At 39.8% G+C, this 22,246-nt stretch overlaps 1 protein-coding gene across 5 annotated transcripts in view; it reads right to left on the reverse strand.

Annotated features, from left to right (window-relative positions):
- STAC (SH3 and cysteine rich domain) overlaps positions 1-22,246 on the reverse strand; it is a 149,139-nt gene that overhangs the window by 17,840 nt on the left and 109,053 nt on the right. For all 5 annotated transcript variants that reach the window (XM_072793448.1, XM_072793446.1, XM_072793445.1 and 2 more), the window contains 2 exons: positions 14,694-14,758; positions 12,751-12,839 (listed from right to left, as the gene is read on the reverse strand). In XM_072793448.1, coding sequence (XP_072649549.1) covers positions 12,751-12,839; positions 14,694-14,758 — 154 coding nt within the window. The remainder of the gene's footprint in view (positions 1-12,750; positions 12,840-14,693; positions 14,759-22,246) is intronic.

Raw genomic sequence — 22,246 nt, forward strand, 5'->3', positions numbered from 1 at the left:
CTACCACTACTTCAATGGCTAAAACAGGATGGCTCTCCTAACCCTGGTGGGGGAGAGGTCAGTTTATTATCCTGTTAAGTACCATTACCTTTTCATTCCCTTCCCCTGTTCTCTAGATGATCTGGGGTCTAGAGTTATCTAAACACAGCTCTTTTTCTTTCTCAAACTTCTGTGCTCACAGAGAAAGCCTCCTTAGGCATGAGTTCCCTCTATTCTGAGTACAGGTGTTCCTTTGATTCTGGAGTCAAACAAACACCATTGCTGCCTGTTGCTCATTATAAACAGTAATGTGGGAGTCTGTATCAGTTATACACTGCCATCATAATTCACCAAAACATATAGCCACAAAACCTCAATGAGCTGCTCACATGCCTGGTTGTTGGCTGGCTGTTGGCTGGGATGTCTGGAGAGACTTTGCCCTATTATCTGTTTCTTGTACCCCAGAAAGCTAATTTGCACATTCATGCCAATGCCAGAATTTCAAGAGCAGCAAGGCTTGGAATTGACACATTGTCACTTCTGCCTCATTTTATGGGGCAAAGCGTGTCATGAGGCCAGCCCAGACTCAAGGGACAGGATAGAGACTCCACTCCTGTGGTGACAGAAACTGGAAAGTCTCATGGCAAAGGGCAGGAGCACAAGAAAGGGTGAAGAATTGGGTCATTCGTGCAATCAAGCCACTGGAGACACCCTCATGTTCTTCAATGAATTTGCTATGAGTTCAGTGTCTCCATGAATGTGTCCCTACACCTAAAAGTTACTCTTGCCTGAGCATTCTTTGTTCTTTAGGCATCTTCACTATTCTCAATACTGTTTGCTACAGTTTGCCTGGAAATTCTCAAAATCTGGGGTCTCAGCATTATTTCTTGTTTTCTAGTACTTTTATGGATGTATTCTTAGAGAAATATATTTCCTGACATTTTAAGGGATTGGAGCAAGAGAAGAAGTAGATCCGTGGGCTCATTTTGCTACTCTGATTCAATCTCCTCTGCTGTCATTTTCAATTCTCAGTTAATATCTATCTTCATAGGGGATTCTAAATAGAACAGGCTTGTTGCACCTGAAGCATTAAACATGAGTGGCATTTTGGTATTTCAACAGTCACAGTTCCATGCTGATGCCACAGAAAGCGAGATGGCTGAAAATCACTCTTTTCCCAGATGAGGGATTTAATTAAGCAGCAAGGATGAAAGCTGATGTAGAAAAATCTTTCTAGTTCCAGCAGATTTTACTTAACCTAATAACCTAAGAAACCATGTGTTAATATCAAGTACAATGACTTTGCTGATGGTTTGGCAGAAACTGGAAGTAGAGAATAAAGCTGCAGATGGGGAGAAGTACCTTTTCCTAATGGTGAAAAAGGATGCTGTCTGGATCCAACCTTTGGTTTTACAGTCTAAATAGACACCCATTTTTTACCATGACCCATGGTAACTAAACCACATATTAGAACAAGGCACTCACTTGAATACAAGTTATAATATTATGAGCAATACCAGACACTCTCCTGACAGTGTGATGAGGATTGTCTTATCCTATAAAAGAGCACCATCAGGACCAGAAAATTGCTTAGTGAGAGAGGAGAATTACATTCAACTATTTATTATTTTTGTTTGTTTGTTTGTTTATCCATTCATTCAATAAATATTCCAGAATGTCAACTCTGGGTATTCTTTGGAGAATAACATCCTCACTGGAGTTAATGTTCTAGTGAGAAAGATGGATACAAATAAGCAAATATATAATACAACATTTAATACAGTTTTAAATAAGAAGAATATAGTCTATATGTATAACTGATGAATATATAACTGCAAATTGTCATAAGGGCTATGAAGGGAATAGATGGGAGGCAGTTATAAAGCCTAAGAGTAGACTCCTGATATTAGCCAATTACTCTAATCATCTGATGGAGACAGCTAATGCCTCTTTTTCTCTGCAGGCAGGATCTTGCCCCAGGCAGCACTTGAATCCAAGACAGCAATGCTCTGCTATCTGGGTCAGCAAACCTGTGGCCCTTGGGGTGTTGCGCTGCCCCTTGCCCCTGCCTGGCATCACCCATCAATCTCGGCACTCTTTCCACTGCAGTTGCACTCAGACTGAGACTCCTTTTCAACATGGGGTCTAGGCCAATGCATCTGAGTAGGCTAACAAGATAAAAACACGGTGTGTTTTATGATATTTTAAATTTATTTTTGAAGAGGTGTCTTGACCCAATTTCTTTTTTTTAAATAATAAATTTATTTTTTATTGGTGTTCAATTTGCCAACATACAGAATAACACTCAGTGCTCATCCCATCAAGTGCCCCCTTCAGTGCCCATCACCCATTCACCCCCACCCCCCGCCCTCCTCCCCTTCTACCACCCCTAGTTCGTTTCCCAGAGTTAGGAGTCTTTATGTTCTGTCTCCCTTTCTGATATTTCTACCCATTTTTTCTCCCTTCCCTCCTATTCCCTTTTACTATTATTTATATTCCCCAAATGAATGAGAACATATAATGTTTGTCTTTCTCCGATTGACTCATTTCACTCAGCATAATACCCTCCAGTTCCATCCACGTTGCAGCAAATGGTGGGTATTTGTCGTTTCTAATGGCTGAGTAATATTTCATTGTATACATAGACCACATCTTCTTTATCCATTCATCTTTCGATGGACACCGAGGCTCCTTCCACAGTTTGGCTATTGTGGACATTGCTTCTGTAAAGACTGGGGTGCAGGTGTCCTGGTGTTTGACTGCATCTGTATCTTTGGGGTAAATTCCCAGTAGTGCAATTGCTGGGTCGTAGGGCAGGACTATTTTTAACTCTTTGAGGAACCTCCACACAGTTTTCCAGAGTGGCTGCACCAGTTCACATTCCCACCAACAGTGTACGAGGGTTCCCTTTTCTCCGCATCCTCTCCAACATTTGTGGTTTCCTGCCTTGTTAATTTTCCCCATTCTCACTGGTGTGAGGTGGGATCTCGTTGTGGTTTTGATTTGTATTTCCTTCATGGCAAGTGACCCAATTTCAAACTCTGGTTAGAGGTCAGCCAGCTCCCCTTAAGCAACTGATTAAGTCAATACCCCAACTATTTCCCTTCGGACTTTCACAGTCCAGGCCATGATGCACCAGCCCCAGCCTTAACTGCTCCTGGGGCCAGGTAGCAGACAACTAGGGACAGCCCTTATGCCCTGGAATCTGTGAAATTATTCAAATGAGCTAACCCGCAGGGAGCCTGGAAAACCAGCTAACCCCAGCTGCTGGCCATACAAAAACTGCCCTATAGCCTGAGTAATCTTTCCCCTGACTCCCAGCTGCAAGCCGTGTGGCCCTGGGTGGCAGCCCTCCACGCTGAACTGTGTATTCTTTGCTCAATCGATTCTCAACCTAGTTGTCTTCTCCCATGCTGGTGTTGGTGCAATCTGTCCTGCCATCAAAGAGCTGAGTCTAAACATTCTGTCCACTCATTCTACCTAGGGAGAGTCTTTCCATTGTTCCTGGAGGGATGGAGGCCTAATGCCTAAAAATCCTCTTTCCCTGGTTGGTCTTAGGATGGACACTGCCAGTTCATGACTCTCTGTCTCCAACTGTTTCCTGCTTCTGGGCTGACCAGCCCTCTCTTCATGGAACAATTCTTTTTCATTCTGGGTTGTCACACTCCAAAGTCCTGCTCTGGTCTAGCAGCTACACTCTTTCTTTCAGGAGACTTTATGTCCCTGATCCATAATGTGCAGTCTATAATTTACTCTATTTCCAAATTCCTGGGGATGAACTTGTCAGGCCCCCAAATATTAAAATAAAAAAAAGTTTCCCTTTGCTTGATTCAATCAGAGTATCCTAAGTTTGGGTAACCATTTTGCTGTACAGTACCCAAGAATTATACATGTATAAAATACAATGCAATTCATAAACAGTAGAGGCATAGTTTCTCTTTGACTGATCAGAGTACCACAACTGGCCTTTTCTTTTGGTTTACTCAATGAAATAAAGGCTCAAAGTTCTAATTTCTTCCTGAAAGTATAATTTTTTTCACTTGGAAGTTTGAAGATCTAGTGATTTTTACCTTTTAAGTGGGTGTTCCCTTAGGTTTTTGGCAAGGATGGTTGGTTCATGAAATCATCTTTGGCCTTTTAAGTGGCTTCAGTGTGTTTCAGAGCTTTGAAAAAGTTTTTCCCTCTTTTTACATCCACTCATCCCTCTTGCCCTCTACTCCAGGTAGTGACAAGAAAGGTGTGGCAAGAGCTGGAGGCTGGAGTTATTACTCTACCACTCAGTGGTTGATTGTGACGGAGGTGTTGGAATAGCAGAGGAGGAGAGCCAAACAGTCTGGAGAGGGCAACAGGTTCACTGAATGAAATGGGTATGGCCACGTCCATCTGCACTCAAGTAAGAAGGTTCAGAGAGACTTTACCAGTTTTAGGCAGGATTTGAATCCACTACTAAACCACTAAATCAAGCTGTCTCTTATAACCACCCAAACCTTGTGAAACTCATCAGAACTGCCCGTTTTACTCTGCAAGTATTTTCAGATATCTTTAATATTTCTTACCCTTTTCTATTCATCGGGAACAAAAAATCAACCAACCAAACAACAACAACAACAAAGCTCCAACAGACCAACCAACCAAAACCAAATAAATATACACAAACCAAATCAATCTTACAGCAACCTGCGTCATTCAGCCAAAGGAGATGTCCTGGAAAAACCAGGTTACGGGAACATAAAAAGGAGCCAAATTGCTCCATTAACTTCAGATCTGCTGCTTAATTTTTCACAAGACCCACTTCTCAATTTCCATAATTCTGGTCCAGAGCCTTTTACAGTCTGGGCACATGGGTAGGTAATGAGGAGCTCCTGAATCCCAGGTTGATTTTGCCTTAAACCTAGCATCTGTGAGACTGCCTGCATTTCCCCAAGTCCGGAGAGTTGGTGTGGAGAAAAAGCATTCAGATAAAGGACCATTTGGATGAGACTTGGTAAATGTTCCTGAACTGTCACGGATCACGCTTTCCAGAACCTAATTGGAAAAGGCATCTGAGTGAGAAGATGGCTGCTGAGCACATTAGTGGCATTCAGGAGGGTCTGGGTTTCCTGACATAGTGCAGCTTCAGAACATAATATGCATCAGAGACTTTCCTCAAATAGCCTTAATTGCATTTTGATGTCCTGGTGACTGTGAAGATTATTTTTAAATCAAATTGGTGCATTAGAATTACATTTAGTTTTAATTAAGTTGATGCATTTGCCAAGCAGTAATTTACTTAGAGAATGGAAACGAGACACCAAGGGGGTCTTATTCTGTCTCAAGGGCTCTCCTTTTCTTATTTTATGAAGGATTTATAAAGCCTTACAGAGTGAAGGACATAGCCACGCAAGTTGCAGGCCAAAGCCCAATGTGGACGGGAATACCGAACATGACCAGGGATCAGGAAGCCTGCCTTATGGTCCTGGGTCTGTCATTGGCCCACTGCGTACCTTTGGATGTCACAGCTGCTCTCAAGTCTGGCAGATACTCAGAATCCAGGGGAACACTTACCCATTCAGAACTCCAAGTGGAATCTGATCCTCTAGGCCTGGTGGGCGGGGGGAGCCCAGGAATCTCTATTTTAATAATATTCTCTAGGAGGTGAGAAGTGGTTTGAAAATCCCAACCATAGTTTTCTCCTCTGTCAAATACTAACTGCTTGGGTGACTTCACAGATTTATGAAAAGAATTCAAGGGGACGTCAGGGAAAATTGAGGAAACTGTGAAAGACTCTCAAATGGGCACAAACATTACCGATCTTGGTGTCCAGTTCATCTTTCTGGCCATCTCTCCCTTTCACTGTTTTTGGGCTATTTTACATATTTTCTACAAGCTGTAGAAAATTGGTGATAATGCAAATGACTTTTGTCCCTAGAAATGCAAGTGAACTGTGTCTGGTGGGATATAACCAGTTGTTGCTTCTGAAGATTGACCAGTACGGCATGTATTTGTAAATTCATGTCAGCACTCCTGCTCACCCATGTATGTGTGATGTTTGAATCCTCCTTTGTACCAGATAAACATTATACTGGTTTTCTCACTAATTAATAAGTCAAATAAAAATTTTGACATGTGTTTATTTTATATTTGTATAGACTCATGATTTCACCTTAATTTAAAAAATTAGTAGTGAACTAGAATAACTTTTCATGAACACATTCTATAGATAATAAACTTCCTGGTCTTAGAAAGACTTAGCAATCTTAATAAACCAAGAAGGAGTATGAATGGCCAACATGGAATATATTAATGGATTGTCTCAATCTGCTGATTAGAAAGAATTGCCAACCTCATTGGAGAGAATACCCACACAGTCAATGCAGGACAAAAAGTTTGGGGTAGGAAAAAGACCAGTGGATTGAAAATCTGCCTCCTTGGGTTCCAGCCTGGGCCTCTACTTTCTACCTGTCACTTCTTGGCCCTGGTTCTCCCAATTTACCCCCTTTGGTAAAGAATCATAGACTGTCTCATTCTCATTGGATGTGAACTAAATAGCTTAGGTGTCCATTCACTAAGCTCTACTAAAGTTGAAGACAGTCCTTCCAGAATGAGGATTGGAATGTGGGTAGTTATGAAAATAGGTTCCTGCTCCTGCAATGAATTTGCACTACCTCTTTGTAATGGGATTCGCATTTGCCCCCCATTTCATACTTCTTAAAGTCATTCTCATGTTCTGCCATTGAACCCATCCTTCCTTATCCTTTCCTGACTGGAAAGAGAATGACTGCTCACTAACCAAGCTGCACAGGCCCTCCAAGTCATCTCTTGCTGGGAGCCTTGGCTTGGTTGTGACTCCACCTCCTTGCAAAGCCTTCCCTGGCCTCCCATGGCTGCTTTGATGTCTTCTTGAGATGCTGTGGCAGCATCCTGAACTACCTCCCTTCCTACAAGACCTCATGCCGGGGTGTGCTTTCTTGTCTACTCTTCGGCCCTTCACCTCCAGCCTAGGGGCCACTTGAGCTCTTTGAGGGTCTGTGAACTGTTCACCCAGCAGCCAATCAATACTAATTCACCACGTGGTGAGCAGTGAAGACATGAATTGAATCCTGAGAATAGCCACACAAGGGTTAAACTCAGTTTTAATTCAATTTCAAGTGGTGCTTTGAAAAAAATCAGAAAGAGATGAATTCAGGCCATCCCATCTCCAGAGGTTCTCGTGAATATTAGCTAATGAGACGAATGGTTGCCTGGTTTCATTCAGACTCAACCACAGAAAAACCCGATAGACTCACTGCTTCCAAGAAAGAGGCTGGTGATTCAAGAGTCTAAATCCTTATTTGGGATTACAAAAGAAAATACATTTTTTCTTTGAAGGCCCCCAAATTTAGGTGTCCGGACACACACTGAAGTGAGAATTAATTTGTATTTTAGAATTTAATAATATTGGAAAAGCAGTTCCCTCTTTCCCTCTCCTGGCTCCTAAGCTTTGTTCTTTTTTCCTCTTTCTCTCCTCCTTATGAAACATGGCCATTATCATATAAATTTGTTTGGGGAGAACTAATAAAAATGAAAATGACTTAGATGTGGAAAGCCAAAATGGATTCTTTGGAATAGGCATTATATGGTCACTAGAATATGCATCTGAACCCTTTCATCCTTTATTTACTCCTATCCTTTATTTGAGAGCCCTGATGTTTCATGGCTCTGTGTTTACTTGGAGTTATTTATATCTGCTGCTTATTTACATGATATACCAGCATAGCAAAGCCAGAAAAATTATTCTTATTGATTTTTATTTTTAAAAAATATTTTATTTGAGAAAGAAAGCACATTTGTGTGTGTGTGTGTGTGTGTGTGTGTGTGTAGACAGAGCAGGAGGGAGAGGGACAACAGATTTCTCACTGAATGCAAAGCCCTATACTGTTGATCCCACACCCTAAAATCATGACCTGAGTCAAAACCAAGAGTCCGGCACTCAACCCACTGAGTCACCCACCCTCAAACCACTAAGTCCTCTTCTTAATGATTGTTAAAATGTGTGTTGGTGTGAATAATAAGCAATGGCTCTAAGACCGTTTTGCAGACTTCTGAACCCAAAATCAGCAAGGATAATGGGACTGGTTACATTGTAAATGTGGAAGGCAAAAAGCTAAGCATGTGCTATTAAGCTCTTGCTAACTATGTGTGTGTTGTGTGTGTATGAGTGCATGAGAATGAATGTGTATTTGAGTGTGCGTGGGCATATGAATGTGACTTTGTGTGTATATCTGACTGCAGGTGTGTGGGAGTGTATGTGCATATGTAAGTGTATCACACACTATACTCACCCACTAGGCTAGAAGGGTGATTGGGCACACAGCCTACGTGTACTCATGAGGCAGCATATATGATAACAATGCCAGTGTTGATTATAATGGGGTTCTCCATTTGTATTTCAAGTAGCATTTTAAAAAGGTTTATTCATGTATTAAGCTGGCCATCCATAAAGTGTAATTTTCAAAGCTCTTAAAAAATTCGATAATAAAGGTTAATGTGGAAATTGTTTAAGACTCTAATTTCAGAAGTTTATCTACTATACAAGCTCATTTCACTCAGATGGAGGAATGGGGTGCTCTGTAATATTATCAGACCTCAAACTGTCAGTGACAGTCAGGGGATCCCATGAACGCTGGCACCACATCTTTCACATCAGTGGTAAAATGTCATACCTATAAGTCAGTAACTGCCAAATGTACTCAGAAGATGCGGGACAGGGTCTCACAGCCTCCTTTTGGCTGGATAAATTGGACGAAGTCACATTGGATGTGCTCAAAGGCTAGAGAGAGCCTTTGACTGTGTTTTTTCAACTGTATATCCTTAGGGTAGTGTTAGTGAGGTCCAGAGACTTGGAAATAAAACATATTGTGAAAAGATGCAAATTCAGAAGGTATGAAAATATACTGTGCACCTCACTTTGTACGAGGAAGGAAAGAAGCCAGTGTGGAGGGGAGGGAATGGTATAAGACAAAGCTGAGAGGTCTCCAGGGATGAGATTGTGCTGGTCCTGGAGGTGTCTGTAAAGACTGTTGTCTTGAGAGGACATCGTAGACTTTTAAGCAAAGATGTGAGTGTTGTGAGCAGACCTGAGGCAGGCATAATGATTATCTCCTTTTATAAATGAAAAAGCAGAGACTCAGATGGCTTACGTAAATTTTTGGGTTTCATGGGAGTCATACAGCTAGTAGGTGGCCTGGCTGGGAGTTAAATCCATCTCAAGGATGTCCACATTTTTTATTCTTAAACAGTAAGTGAATCCATGTTGATAAATTCCTTCTCTCTTCCTCTGTCTCTCATTTCTTTCTTTTTAAAAGGATTTTATTTATTTATTTGGCAGCGAGAGCGAGTGAGCACACAAGCAGGGGGAACAGGAGCAGGAGAGGCAGACTTCCTGCTGAGCAGGGAGCCCAATGTGGGGCTCTATTCCAGGACCCTGGGATCATGACCTGAGCCAAAGGCAGACACTTAACCCACTGAGTCACCCACGCACCCCTTGTCTCTCATTTCTTAATTCTGGAAAGGAAGTATCCACTTCTGGAGTAAACAGAACAGACTGGAATGGATGTTACCAAGCTCCTACTAGGGACCACATATTGTTGTTTTATTTAATCACAGTGATCCCCTAAGAGCCTTATTATTCCTATTTTCAAGATGACAAAACAGAGGGTCAGAAAGTTAGGTAATATGCTCTATTGTTGGAAAGTAGAGGGGTTAGGATAGGAGCCCATTTTATCTGATTCCCAAGTTTGGATGTCCCCCAATACACTGTGCTGTCACATTAGAGACTTTTCCACCCAAAAAGGATGGGAAGAGAGGGGTGGGAGAAAGACTGGAAACACAGAGACCACGTAGGGCCTGCTACACGAGTCCAAGGAGAGATGGAAATGGGGATGGATTCAGGCAAAGAGAACCAGAAGGACTTGAATATTAAGTACATTTTGGGCACAAGGTAAAGGGATGCCTCTAGTGGCTGGCTTGAAGCCTGGGTAGACAGGTGATATTATTCACCCCAAGAGCATGTTTGTGGGAGGGAGGGTGACGCTGCTGTGTGCCATCCACTCCAGGGTAGGCAAGTAGGGATGTGAATCTGGAGATCAATAGAAAGGTCTGGATTGTTAGCTGTTGGTGGAAAAACTTTCCTTGTTCCTGAGGAGATACATAGTGGATGAGTGGTGAAGCAATTACTCAGCTGCTCTGAGCTACAGCTGTTGGCTTTGCCAGTTGGGTCTTCTTTGCCCTCAAGCTTACACTGCAGACATTCCTGTGCCCTCACCTCATTTGTCCTCTGCTCTGAGGACAATACCTGCATGCTCCCCTGGGTGATAATGAAGGTGGATAAAAATGATATTCTGTTAAAAGGAATTTTTTTCTACCTTATGGTATGAGAAGAAAAGGATAATTCACAAAGCCCGAGTTCATTTAAGGAATTATACCAAATCCCCAAAGCATGGCTTTACACATTGTAAATCAAGTGCCTAGCTTTTTAAATTGGGAACATACAATCTCTTGGAAAAAAAAGGAAGAAAAATGAAAAAAGGGAAAAGTATGATTTATCACTCCAATCTTGCAGTCTATGTAATACAGGCATTTCACTCCTGGGAATGAATAGTCCTGTTTTCCTCAGAGCAGACTGTAAACGTTTGATTCGTGACCAGACAACTTGACTTTTAATGACCTGCAACTGTCTAAAATATGCACAAAAATTTATGACCACCACCAGGCAGCTAGACGTCATTCCTCAGTACTGTAATAACATCCTATATTTCTCTGGAATTGTTTCTTTCATCTGCTGACTTCAGAATAATCTTCTAGTATAAAATGGTGGGATTGACAGAAGTTGGTACAGTATAAATTCTAGATATCCAAATAACAGCCTTAAGAAGGACACGATAAACTGTATTTATTGCAATGTGAATAGACATCACCCTTGTCTTTATCAGCAGAAAGTATATTGTGGACAGTCAGCTGAAGGCAAGGCAGCCCCCCAGCAGTGACCCCCTAGGCAGGCTCTAACCTGTAGGGCTTGTTATAACTCTGATAGAACAGGTCTTCACTTGGTAAATGCCATCATCTTCGCTTGCACTGATGCCAGATTGTTTGAGTCTGTTTACAGCTCCAGCCAGTGAGTTCAACACAGGGACTCTTACTCAATGATGGAAAAAACTAAGATTACAAGAGCCTACTTGTCTGAACAAATCTCAGGTGCCAGGACTCAGGCCCTGAACTCTGCTCTGGGAAGGCCCAAGGATCACTTGGAAGAAGATGGCAAATGAATACTGGAAACCAAGCTGACCTTGGGTGTGAGCCAGATTCTGGCAGGATATACACTTCGCCTATGGAGTCTTGCTGGATGAGGGGCAGATGAGCTGCTAGGCTTGACCTCATGGCACATGGAACCCCGGGAAAGGAGGGCTAATTGGAGACTTTTTGGTAGCTCTTTCTTTTTATGGGCCTTTGGGTAAAGAGAAAGAGGACAGGCAGATTTCACTGCAGTGGAAAACCACACTCAGGCAAGTGGGAGGGGGATTGTACCTGGGAAATGGCACAGCCTGAGGGGGAGAAGTCTAAAGAGCTCCCAGGCGGAGAGACAACATCTTCCAGAAGCCATGGGAAGGGAGTGACTGGCAACTGGTAATTTGGCCTCCATGATATTCAGACAAGTGGAGTTGACCTTGGAATGGAGGCTATATCCATCCCTAATGCTCTGGCATTTCAATAGTTTTCAGGACTACTTTAGCTCTCTGTTCTCTTCAGAAGAGCAAAGAACCTATCTCCAAGGGAATATCTGACTAGAAAAGCAGCCCCTTCTATCCTGCTCTAGGATTAAAAAAACTCCAAATTCTTATGTTTTGGGGTCATGAATGGAGATGAGGAGTAAAGCATTTTCTTTGAGATAGGCCAGTGAACATCACATTATAAAAACGGTAATAACTACCAGTTATTGAGGGTTTACGATGATGAGGCACTGTGCTATATACTTTATGAATATTATTCATTTCATCCTCAAAAATACCTCAGGCTAAAGAGGTCACTGTTATTCTTCTTTGAGTAAGGAAATCAGAGTAATGAAATGTCTATAAATTGCTTAAGGTCACCCAACAGGTAGGATGTGAACACAGCATGGACTCCAGCTTCACTACCCCTAAAAAAAAAGCAACCTAAACTGCCAACCAGGAGAGAGTTTCAGATTGCACGAGGGTCCCAAAGCTCATCTTATCCTCCCCTGGGTTTCAGGTACCATGAAGTGGGATGGATCCTGAAATGAAAGCACAGCTCAGGGTGTGCAGCAGGGGGAATTGCCAGCCTCTCAAAGGATAAACAAATGGTTTTAGTTTGATCCTTCAATCCACATGAATTTGGGCATTAGTGACATTTATTGATTCCCTATTAGGACTCACAGGATGCCAAGTGCATTTGATGCTCAAGCTTCATGCAAACACCCATTGGCAGTTCTGTTGATGCATTAAAATTGCGCTTCTTAAAGTGTGGTACCAGATAAGCAGTATCAGAGCCACCTGCTGACCAATTAGAAATGCAAATTCTCAAGCCCCACCCCAGGCCTGCAGAATCAGAAACTGCAGAGATAGGGCCTGGTAATCTGCTAAGTAGCCTGACAGGTCACTGGATGCAAGCTCATGGGTGAGAATCACTGCTCTATAGCATTAGGATGTAGTACTAATTTAACTTTTTTTTACATGAAAAACACTGACTTTAAATTTTCTTTCCTTTTTCTTAAATTTTTCTTTTTTTTTTTCTTTTTACCTCATTTCCAAATCTTCATTCTCCTGTGGTACAAATTTATACAAGGCAACATAGGTGTTCATCTGTAATGGTTCTTTGGAAAGAGATCCCTGAAAGAGAAAATAAAAGAAAAATGAGAGAAGGAAGGAGGAAACAGAAGATGAATAAGCGAGCGCAATGTAATTCTAGTGTACAGATCATGAGTTTTAAAATATCTATTATTTGAGGATTTGTTTCAACCATAGATTTATTTTCTATTTTCTTAGTTAAGCTTGATTTCATTAGAAACCAAAACCAATTATGTGGAAATCTTTTTCAGAAATAACTACAAATTTCTTCAAACAAATTTTTTCTTTGCTATAGTTGTTCATGAAAGGTGACAGGCTTGGCCCCAAGAATGAGAATATTGGCTCTATAGGAAAATGGACATATGAATAGTAGTGAAGGACTTCCACTTCTAAAAATTGACTTTTTGTCAGTTAGCCTAAAATTTTGTATCTAGCCTATCAAAGGGACTCAGGTATTTTGAGCTGGCAATTAGTTCATGTATGTTGTGAAAAAAGCATAGTTTTGGACATCAGACTGATTTCGCTTCTACCAAAGAATCGCCATCTCCTGACCATGAAACTTTGCAATAATGGTAATAAAAGCTACCATTTTTGATGACTTACTGTGTGTGCTGGGCATTATGATACATGTATTAGCATACTTGAAACTCAAAACAGCCCTCAACTGTTGTCCCCAATGTATAGATTATACAAGAGTCTTGTAAGTATTATATAAATATTACCTACTATTATTATCCAAATAAATGTCAGTGCTATATAAATAGCACATTTCACTTTATAATATATAATAAATAAAATATAATTGTATATTACTATTATATAATACACAATATAACATGTAACATATACACATATCATTGTTTAACATGTTATTTATATGTATATGAAATTACATATGTAATATATAATTGTATACTTAAATATATAATAACATGATAAACATATTGAGACATAAATAAAAGTTGTATACAACTTCGATTTATTCTGCTATCCAAAGGTCAAGTACCTTATGCTATGTATTTCTGTCCTAGTCTATCCTATTCTAATGATACACACACACACATAGTTGTATAATATATAAATGAGCATAAAATATAATAAATATACACTCAATACTATAAAATATGGTCATAATAGACTAAGTAATTATATAATCTATACACTTTACAGTCTATATCAATTTGTATAGAACATATACTATGGAAACAAAAAGCCTACAACACAACACTTATCCTTTTTACCTTTGATGCACTGTGATAGTTCTGTTTGGTGACATCTATCAGTTTTATGCCAACTATGCTATGGAACATTATGCCACATTATTCTCTTCTGTTCTCTTCTACACTCTATTCTGTTCTGGGACCGACTAACTCGATTTCATAACCCACTCAGGTAGTGATCTGCAGTATGATCTAAGGACCCTGCCTGGTCTGTCTTCTGTGACATCCGTGAAAATTAATTAAGGGAAACCTCACTAAAACGGAGTCAGGACAATGGGCAGGGGAGCTCTTATGCCCTATCAATCCTGGTCAGTTTAGACCCAATAGAAAGAGAGGGACCTTGCTATGGATGCTACCTTAGCCACTACTTTTACTATCCCAGCAGAAGGAGGGAAAGCTAACAGCTCAGCCAGTAAGAGGCAGTCTCAGCTCTGTCAGTGAAAAGCCACTATACTTAGAGCTCTCAGTTTCCTCCATGGACTTCTTGTTTATAGCAGCCTCCCCAGCTTCCCGCTTCCTCTGCAAAAGAGCCTTTCCCTGCTCTGCCTGGGGAGAATTGCCTATGGTTTTGCTATTGCTTACTTGTCCTGCATTGACATATTCTGCCATTTCTGAATAAACCCATATTTTTTTCTGGTAAAATAGGTTTTTTTACAGTTGACATCGTGATAAATACCTGGTGGTTTATGTTCTTTGCTTGGTGGCTGAGATCGTCAGTGCCATTTTCTGGATAAGTAAACACTGAAGGAGACAAGAAAAGGCAGGTGCTTTATGAATCCAGTCACCATGTTTGGAATCACATCAAAGATGTGGTGTTATGAATCCCTGTTCTACAGCTTCTACCTTCCTCCTCTCACAGCCTTTCCCTCATCCTTAGTGACACAGCTTTCATGGCATCTTCCACGTGATGCTTCCCCTGCTTCCCTACATGGCACTATGGACCACTTTCTCTGCATGCCCACACCCATGTCCATGTCTCCAGCAAGCATTCATCCTCCTGAATACTTGGCCATTGGGTGTTCACAACCTGGCCTTATTTGGTAGCTCTCTTCATTCATCTTTGAAACAATGTCATTCATCTACTGAATGTATCAAATAATTTGTTAATGGCACGGTGGGTGTGGACTAATTGGTTTTGAATTACCTTTTCTAAATACCAGATTCTTTTATTCATTTTTAATATCTTGCTTCATTTCTTGATATCCATATTCTATTTTGCACATTAAAGCTTTAGTTTTTTTTTTAAGATTTATTTATTTTAGGGGGAAAGGCAGAGGAAGAGGGAAAGAGAAAATCTCAAGCAGACTCCCTCTTGAGTGCAGAGCCCCATGTCAGGCTTGATCCCACCACCTTGAGATCATGACCTGAGTCCAAATTCAATCGGACTCTCAACCAACTGAGCTACCCAGGCGCCCCTAAAACCTTAGTTTTAAACTTCAAAATATTTCCTCGATCTCTTATTGTCAATGCACTGGGGCTATTATTAAGAATAGAAAACAAATAGTGGTTTCTCATTTAGTTTGTTTTGAAATATGTAATTCTCTTCTTTTTGCATTTAAGCAGCCACTCTCTGGTCTTTAATAAAGAACAAAGCTTCCCCAAATGGGCAGGAGTTTTCACTGTCCATGTGCACAGCTGCAGAAGGTCCCTGATGGGTATTGGAGGGGCTCTGCCCTCAGCTAGTTCTGTCAGCCACATTCACCCCAGTGATCGTGACCGCCTTATTCTCACCACATCTATCTGCCTCAAATGAAAATGTGGCAAGGGTTTCCAAGTTTGGTGCCTAAATTAACCTACCAGTTAGATGACTTGAATTTAAAAGTAACACAGTGCTGTTCTTTTCTTTCTTTTGTTCTCCTTTCAGATTATTAGGAAATATCAGTAAAGGAGGAGAAACACACCACAGAAGACTATAACTTATTTCAGTTACTGCATTGACATCTCCACTGTCCTTAAAATGAACTCAAAAGCTGTGATGCAGAAAACATGCTTCAGAACAAGAGCCTCTATAAACGTACTGATACTCAGTAAACATCTATTCTCCACAGTTTATAGTTCCAGAGGCTGTGCATGAAATTCCATGATTCCTTGGAAGCCTAGGCATAAATATGTAGTCATTAGAGGAGCTCTGGTTTGTAGGTAAGTGGAAAATGATCCTATGGATCTTGTCTGCCTCAGTATCTAGCTACTCACCTTACTAATTTGAACTGAGTGGAGGCCGACAATACTCTGTGATTCCCTAAAATCGTGGCACAAATAAGTACAAACCTGGATACTTCTAAAAGAATATTGAATATTTGAAGGACAAATGCAGAGAATGTTCCTAGAAAATTCTTGGAGCTAAAAAGGGAGACTTCATAGGCTACATATCAGTTTGAACTGATTTCATAATTTTGTAATTTCATATTATTTTAGTTTTTTTATTGAATATCCATGAGCCATCTGGTTTAAAATGTATACCATTTTTTAATAATAAATTTTTTATTGGTTTTTAATTTGCCAACATACAGAATAACACCCAGTGCTCATCCCGTCAAGTGCCCCCCTCAGTGCCCGTCACCCATTCACCCCCACCCCCCGCCCTCCTCCCCTTCCACCACCCCTAGTTCGTTTCCCAGAGTTAGGAGTCTTTATATTCTGTCTCCCTTTCTGATATTTTCCACACATTTCTTCTCCCTTCCCTTATATTCCCTTTCACTATTATTTATATTCCCCAAATGAATGAGACCATATAATGTTTGTCCCTCTACGATTGACTCATTTCACTCAGCATAATCTTTTGTGAACTATGCCAAAAATTATTTGAAGTGACCCCAAATGTATTTTTAGCTATATGAACGAAAGCAGACCACTGCAAAAAAATGATTTAAAAACCAATTCTTGTGGGCTATTTCTTTTTTTTTTTTTAAAGATTTTATTTATTTATTCATAGAAACACAGAGAGAGAATGAGAGGCAGAGACCAGGCAGAGGGAGAAGCAGGCTCCATGCAGAGAGCCTGACGTGGGACTTGATCCAGGGTCTCCAGGATCACGCCCTGGGCTGCAGGCGGTGCTAAACCACTGTGCCACCAGGGCTGCCCTTGTGGGCTATTTCTAAGACTTTGATTTGAGGGGAAAAGAATAAAGAAAGGTAACTATTTTACTACAGATATGTCATATATTTTTCTATTTGGTGCTTTAAATCTGTTTTATTAAAAATAATTTGGTTGCTGATTTCACCCAGGATGACTCTTTAAAGAGTATGTCCATAATGCAGATATGTTTTCCAATGTTACAGAAGGAAATAATATATATATTATTGAATTAATAAATAAATAAATCTTTAAAAATATTTTATTTATTTGAGAGAGAGATAGAAAGGGAGAGAGAGAAAGAGAGCGAGCACAAGCAAAGTGAAGGGCAAAGGAAGAAGGAAAGACAAGGAGACTCCTTGCTGAGCAGGAAGCCAGATGTGGGGCTTGATCCCAGGACCCCAGGATTATGACTTGAGCCAAAATTAGACACTCAATCCACTGAGCTACCCATGTGCCCCTAGAATACTTTTATTTTATTCTTTTTAAAAGATTTTGTTTATTTATTCATAAGAGACACACACACACACACAGAGGCAGAGACACACGCAGAAGGAGAAGCAGGCTCCATGCAGGGAGGCTGACGTGGGACTCGATCCTGGGTCTCCAGGATCACACCCTGGGCTGAAGCCAGCGCTAAACTGCTGAGCCACCCGGACTGCCCTCCTAGAATACTTTTTCTTTTTTTCTAGAATACTTTTAAAGCAAAATATCCTAGTCACAATTTAGCTACATCGCACAAATTTTGATATTTAGTGCTTTCATTATGACTTAGTTAAGTATATTCCAATTTTCATTATAAATTCTTTTTTGACACGTGAGCTTTTTTTGAATATATATTTTAATTTCCCAAATTATGGGTTCTCCTATATCTTGTGATGATTAGTTCTATTTTATTTGCATTATAGTCAGAAAGTTGTGTTCTATATAATATTGATTCTGAAAATGTATGAAGCTTGCTTTATGGTCTAGCAGGTAATCATTTTTATAATTGTTCTGTGTGTCCTTAAAAAGAATGTGAATTCTCCATTTGTTAGATGGAGTGCCCTTTTTAAGTCAATTAGATTAGAATTGTCAAATGTGTCCTCAGATACTTTAAATCTTGAATCTTTTTATGTATCTACTTTGCCAATGACTTGAGAGGCATGTTAAAACCTCTGACTATGAAGGGAAATGTCAATTTTCCTAATACTTCTGTCAATTGCTCCTTGAGTTCCTGTCATTTTGAGGTTATATAATAAGTAGACACAGGTCTAGAATTTATATCTTCTGGTGAAGTGGATATGATCATGAAATGATGCTTTGTCTAGTAATGCTTTTTTGATCTTAATGTCCATTTTTTCATACATTAATACAGCTATACAATCCTTCTTTTGCCTTTTAAAATATATGAATTTATTTTAAACTTTCTATATCCTGATGTTTTAGATTGTTAAAAGCAGTCATTTAAACAATCCAGTTTGTGGGGCACCTGGATGGCTCAGTGGTTGGGCATCTGCCTTCGGCTCAAGATGTGATCTCCTAGGCCTGGGATCGAATCCCACATTGGGCTCCCCACAGGGAGCCTGCTTCTCCCTCTGCCTATGTCTCTGCCTCTTTCTGTGTTTCTCATGAATAAATAAATAAAATCTTAAACAATACAGTGTGTAAAACTCTCTTATCTAGTTGATTTTGATTACTGATAATTTAGGATGCTTCTCTAGCATTTTATTTTATATTTTCTATTTGTCTCAAATTTTCTGTGTTGTTTCTTCTACCTCTGTGCCCCCTCCCCCTTCCACCTTTTAGGTTATAAGGTTAAATCTATTTTTAATCTTCTGGTGGCTATTCTAAAAATGTTATGAGGTATATTTAACTTAACAAAATCTAAAGTGAAATATCTTTAATTTCCTTCCAATTAATATGAGCATCTTTGATGCATGTTTCTTACTTAAACATCCAGTATTTCAGTTAATGTTTCTTTAACAGCTTTTTGCTAACTTCATTATCTTTTCATGTAGCCAACATTCACTTGGTTCTTTCTTTGTGCTTTATTCCTTGCTTCTCAGTCCTTCCCTTGAGGTCACATTTCCCTCTCTGAACTCATTTCGAAATGTCTTAAGTGGGTCTTTCTTCACTGCCTTGTAGACAGTGTTTGTGTCAATATATATTCTTGAAAGACAGTTTTGCTTTTGCTCCATTTACAGATCTCAGAGTTACTTTTCTTTCAGATTACTGAAGGTATTGTTTTACGGTTACTTGGTACTATTGTCAGTTACAGGAAAGAGTAGTTTGCCTAATTTTCAATCCTCTGCAGGTAATCTGTCTTTCAAGCTGCGTTTAATATTATCTTTTGTCTTTGAAATTCTGCAGTTTCACTAAGATGGGTCTAGGTATAAATTTCTGAACTTGAGGAATGGTGTCTTTAATCAATTTTGAAAAATATTAGCCATATCTTCTTGAATATCATCTCTCTCCCATTCTTTCTTTGTGTCAGTTAGATGCATGCTGGACTTCCCTGCTTATCTTCTGTGTCTCTTTTATTGTCATGGATTCTATTGCTTTGTCTTTCTGGCTATACTGTAAGCCATTTCTTTGGCTGTATATTCCATGCCACTAATTCTCTCTTCTGCTATATCCAATATGCTATTAAATCCAACAATCAAATTTCTTCTTCTTTTTTTAAATTTCTAAAAGTTCTGTTTTGTTTTCTTAAAATTCTCCTGTTCAACTTTGATAGTGTCTTATTCTTTTGTTATATGTTCTAATCCATTTTTTAATATCTTAAGTATATTTACCTATATAGTTATATATATCTTTATTTGATGATTCCAACATATACAGTCTCTAAAGTCTGATCATAAAAAAGGTGGCTTTGGCTAACTCTTACGCATGGTGGCTCATTTTCTCATGTAGTTGATGTATTTCAATTTTTAGCTCATGTCCTTTGAGAGTTCATTTGTGGAGATTTCTCAGGTCTGGGTTTCAAGTCCCTTCCTCCAGAGGCCATTTTTATTACTTCTGCCAAATGTCTGGTGCATTTATCCAACTAGGCCATTTTAAGTAAATTAAACTAAAATTTTATATTGTTTTGCTTTGTCCACAGAGGTAATATAAATTCAGGCCCTAACCCCAAGTAAGCAGAGTTTCTTCCCTCCTTTGCTTCCTTTTTTCCTTCTTTCTTGCTCCTACTCCATTTCTTTCTTTTCTTCCTGACTTAAGGCCAATATACCATTTCTCTTTACTAAGTTCCTCTGCAGGGCATTCTTTTTCCCTAGTGCCACTAAGGGTGGTTTTTGAGGTATCAGCATTTTTCCAAAGGGCCTCTTATTGAACCTATGACTCTGCCAGCTTGCCAGGTCTTGTTCCCTATTGACCATACAAGGGACTGATTATTCCTCAATCTGAGGCCGCTGGGATGTTTAGAGTAAACAATGGCCTTTACCTGCTTATGTCTCTGCAGTCACACTTTATTGTCATTTCTAGACTATAAGAAATTGCCTTATTTTGCTGCCAGCTCAGCCATGCATTAGGTGGAACTTTCTTTTTAATTCTTTTTCCCAGGAATTTTAAGCGTGTTAAGTGGAAAAAAATTTCTCTAAATATCAGCCCTCGACATAGCTGGAAAGAGAGTCCTTTATGCTTTTCAACAAACTTTTACCTGCTCCAGATATAGACATGCAGATTTCTGGGTATCTGCCAAAGAAGCCACTAAAATATTTGCTTCATTTTCTGACTTACAAGTCAAAATTTGATATATAAAACTAGTGTGTGTTAAAGGCAAGGATAAATTTTCCATATCTGAGCTTGCTTTTTTCCTTTCTGGGCAAAATTTCTTTGCTTCAGTGAAAAGTAACGTATCATTGGGCTTTGTAATATCCTCAGGTGGATTGATTAACCCAGTTCTTTTTGAAGAATATTTCTAAGGATTTGTCTGACTTATGTTCTCTTCCCTCTGCTTCTCTTCCAGGAAAGTTATAGTCACATAGTCTCATACTGAAAAGCAATTATTGAAGGCAGCCAATAATGTCCATTATTTGGCATTTTGAGCTGAAATAGGCAGAACAGATTTTACTTTTCCCTTTCCTCATCACATCAAGTGGAGTTTCTGGTGAAAGGTGAAGACCAACAACTCTCCCCTCTGTATTTCTGATGCATCAACAAATAGTGTTGAAAACAACAACCAGAAACAGTCAGACCTGGTCAACATCTTTCATGAGAGAGAAAACAGACTGCATGCAGCTTATTAAGAAAGAGGTATGAACTCCATCCTCTTGCAAGGTGCCTTTGGAAATTTTCCTCAAGGATTTTGACATGACACTTGTCTGGCAAAAATAACACCTGTATGTACTGTGTAGTTTTTAGAACATAAATGAAACATGTCATGCAGAACAGCTTGTGACCGGAAGCCAAACACTGCTTCTGAAAAGCCAGCACCCTCCTTGCCATGACTGTGGGGAGACCAGTGGGAGTCCAGATACACAAGCAGGGTGTTTTCTCTCTGTTGTTTCCCAAATTGCATGGACAGGGGATTAAATCCAATCATGGGAACATGTTTTGAAGCAAACTCCTGCATAATTAATCCCTCTAGCTTCCAAGGGTGCATTGTAAAGAAAGCTATTGCTGATCAAAGGAATAGTTAATAGATCCCCAAAGCCTTCTAAAGGTTTACTGCTTGCTAAGTTCTTTCAACAGATTTCTTTGAATTAGTCTCTAAAAATGCTTCTTAACATAGAAGAAATGGCAAATATTCAACTTGTGTCTTTGAGAGTATTACTCCATGCCTCAGTTTCCTTATCCATACAGTATGTGTTCGTGTGTGTGCGTGCGTGTATGTGTATGTGTTGTGTGTACTGGAGGGGAGGGGAGGGGGTTGAACTAAATGACCTCTTATCCACTTCTTGAACTTTAATAAGATTCATATGCAAATTCTGATTCTGCAGTTCTGGAAAGGCTTGAAGTTCTGAATTTCTAACAGCCTCTGAAGTGATGCTCTGGCTGCTGGTCCATGGGCTACACTTGAGAGTGGTGAGGCTCTAGGCTATGCCCCTGACACCTGATGACCTTATGATGAGTTTGTTACAAACAAACATGCTTCACTTTGATGACTGTTAAATAAAGTTCCTCACATTATAAAAACTTATTGAAGACCACTTTTTATTTTTTTAAGATTTTTAA

Source organism: Canis lupus, chromosome 22 (genome assembly GCF_048164855.1).
Source record: "Canis lupus baileyi chromosome 22, mCanLup2.hap1, whole genome shotgun sequence".
Taxonomy (NCBI): domain Eukaryota; kingdom Metazoa; phylum Chordata; class Mammalia; order Carnivora; family Canidae; genus Canis; species Canis lupus.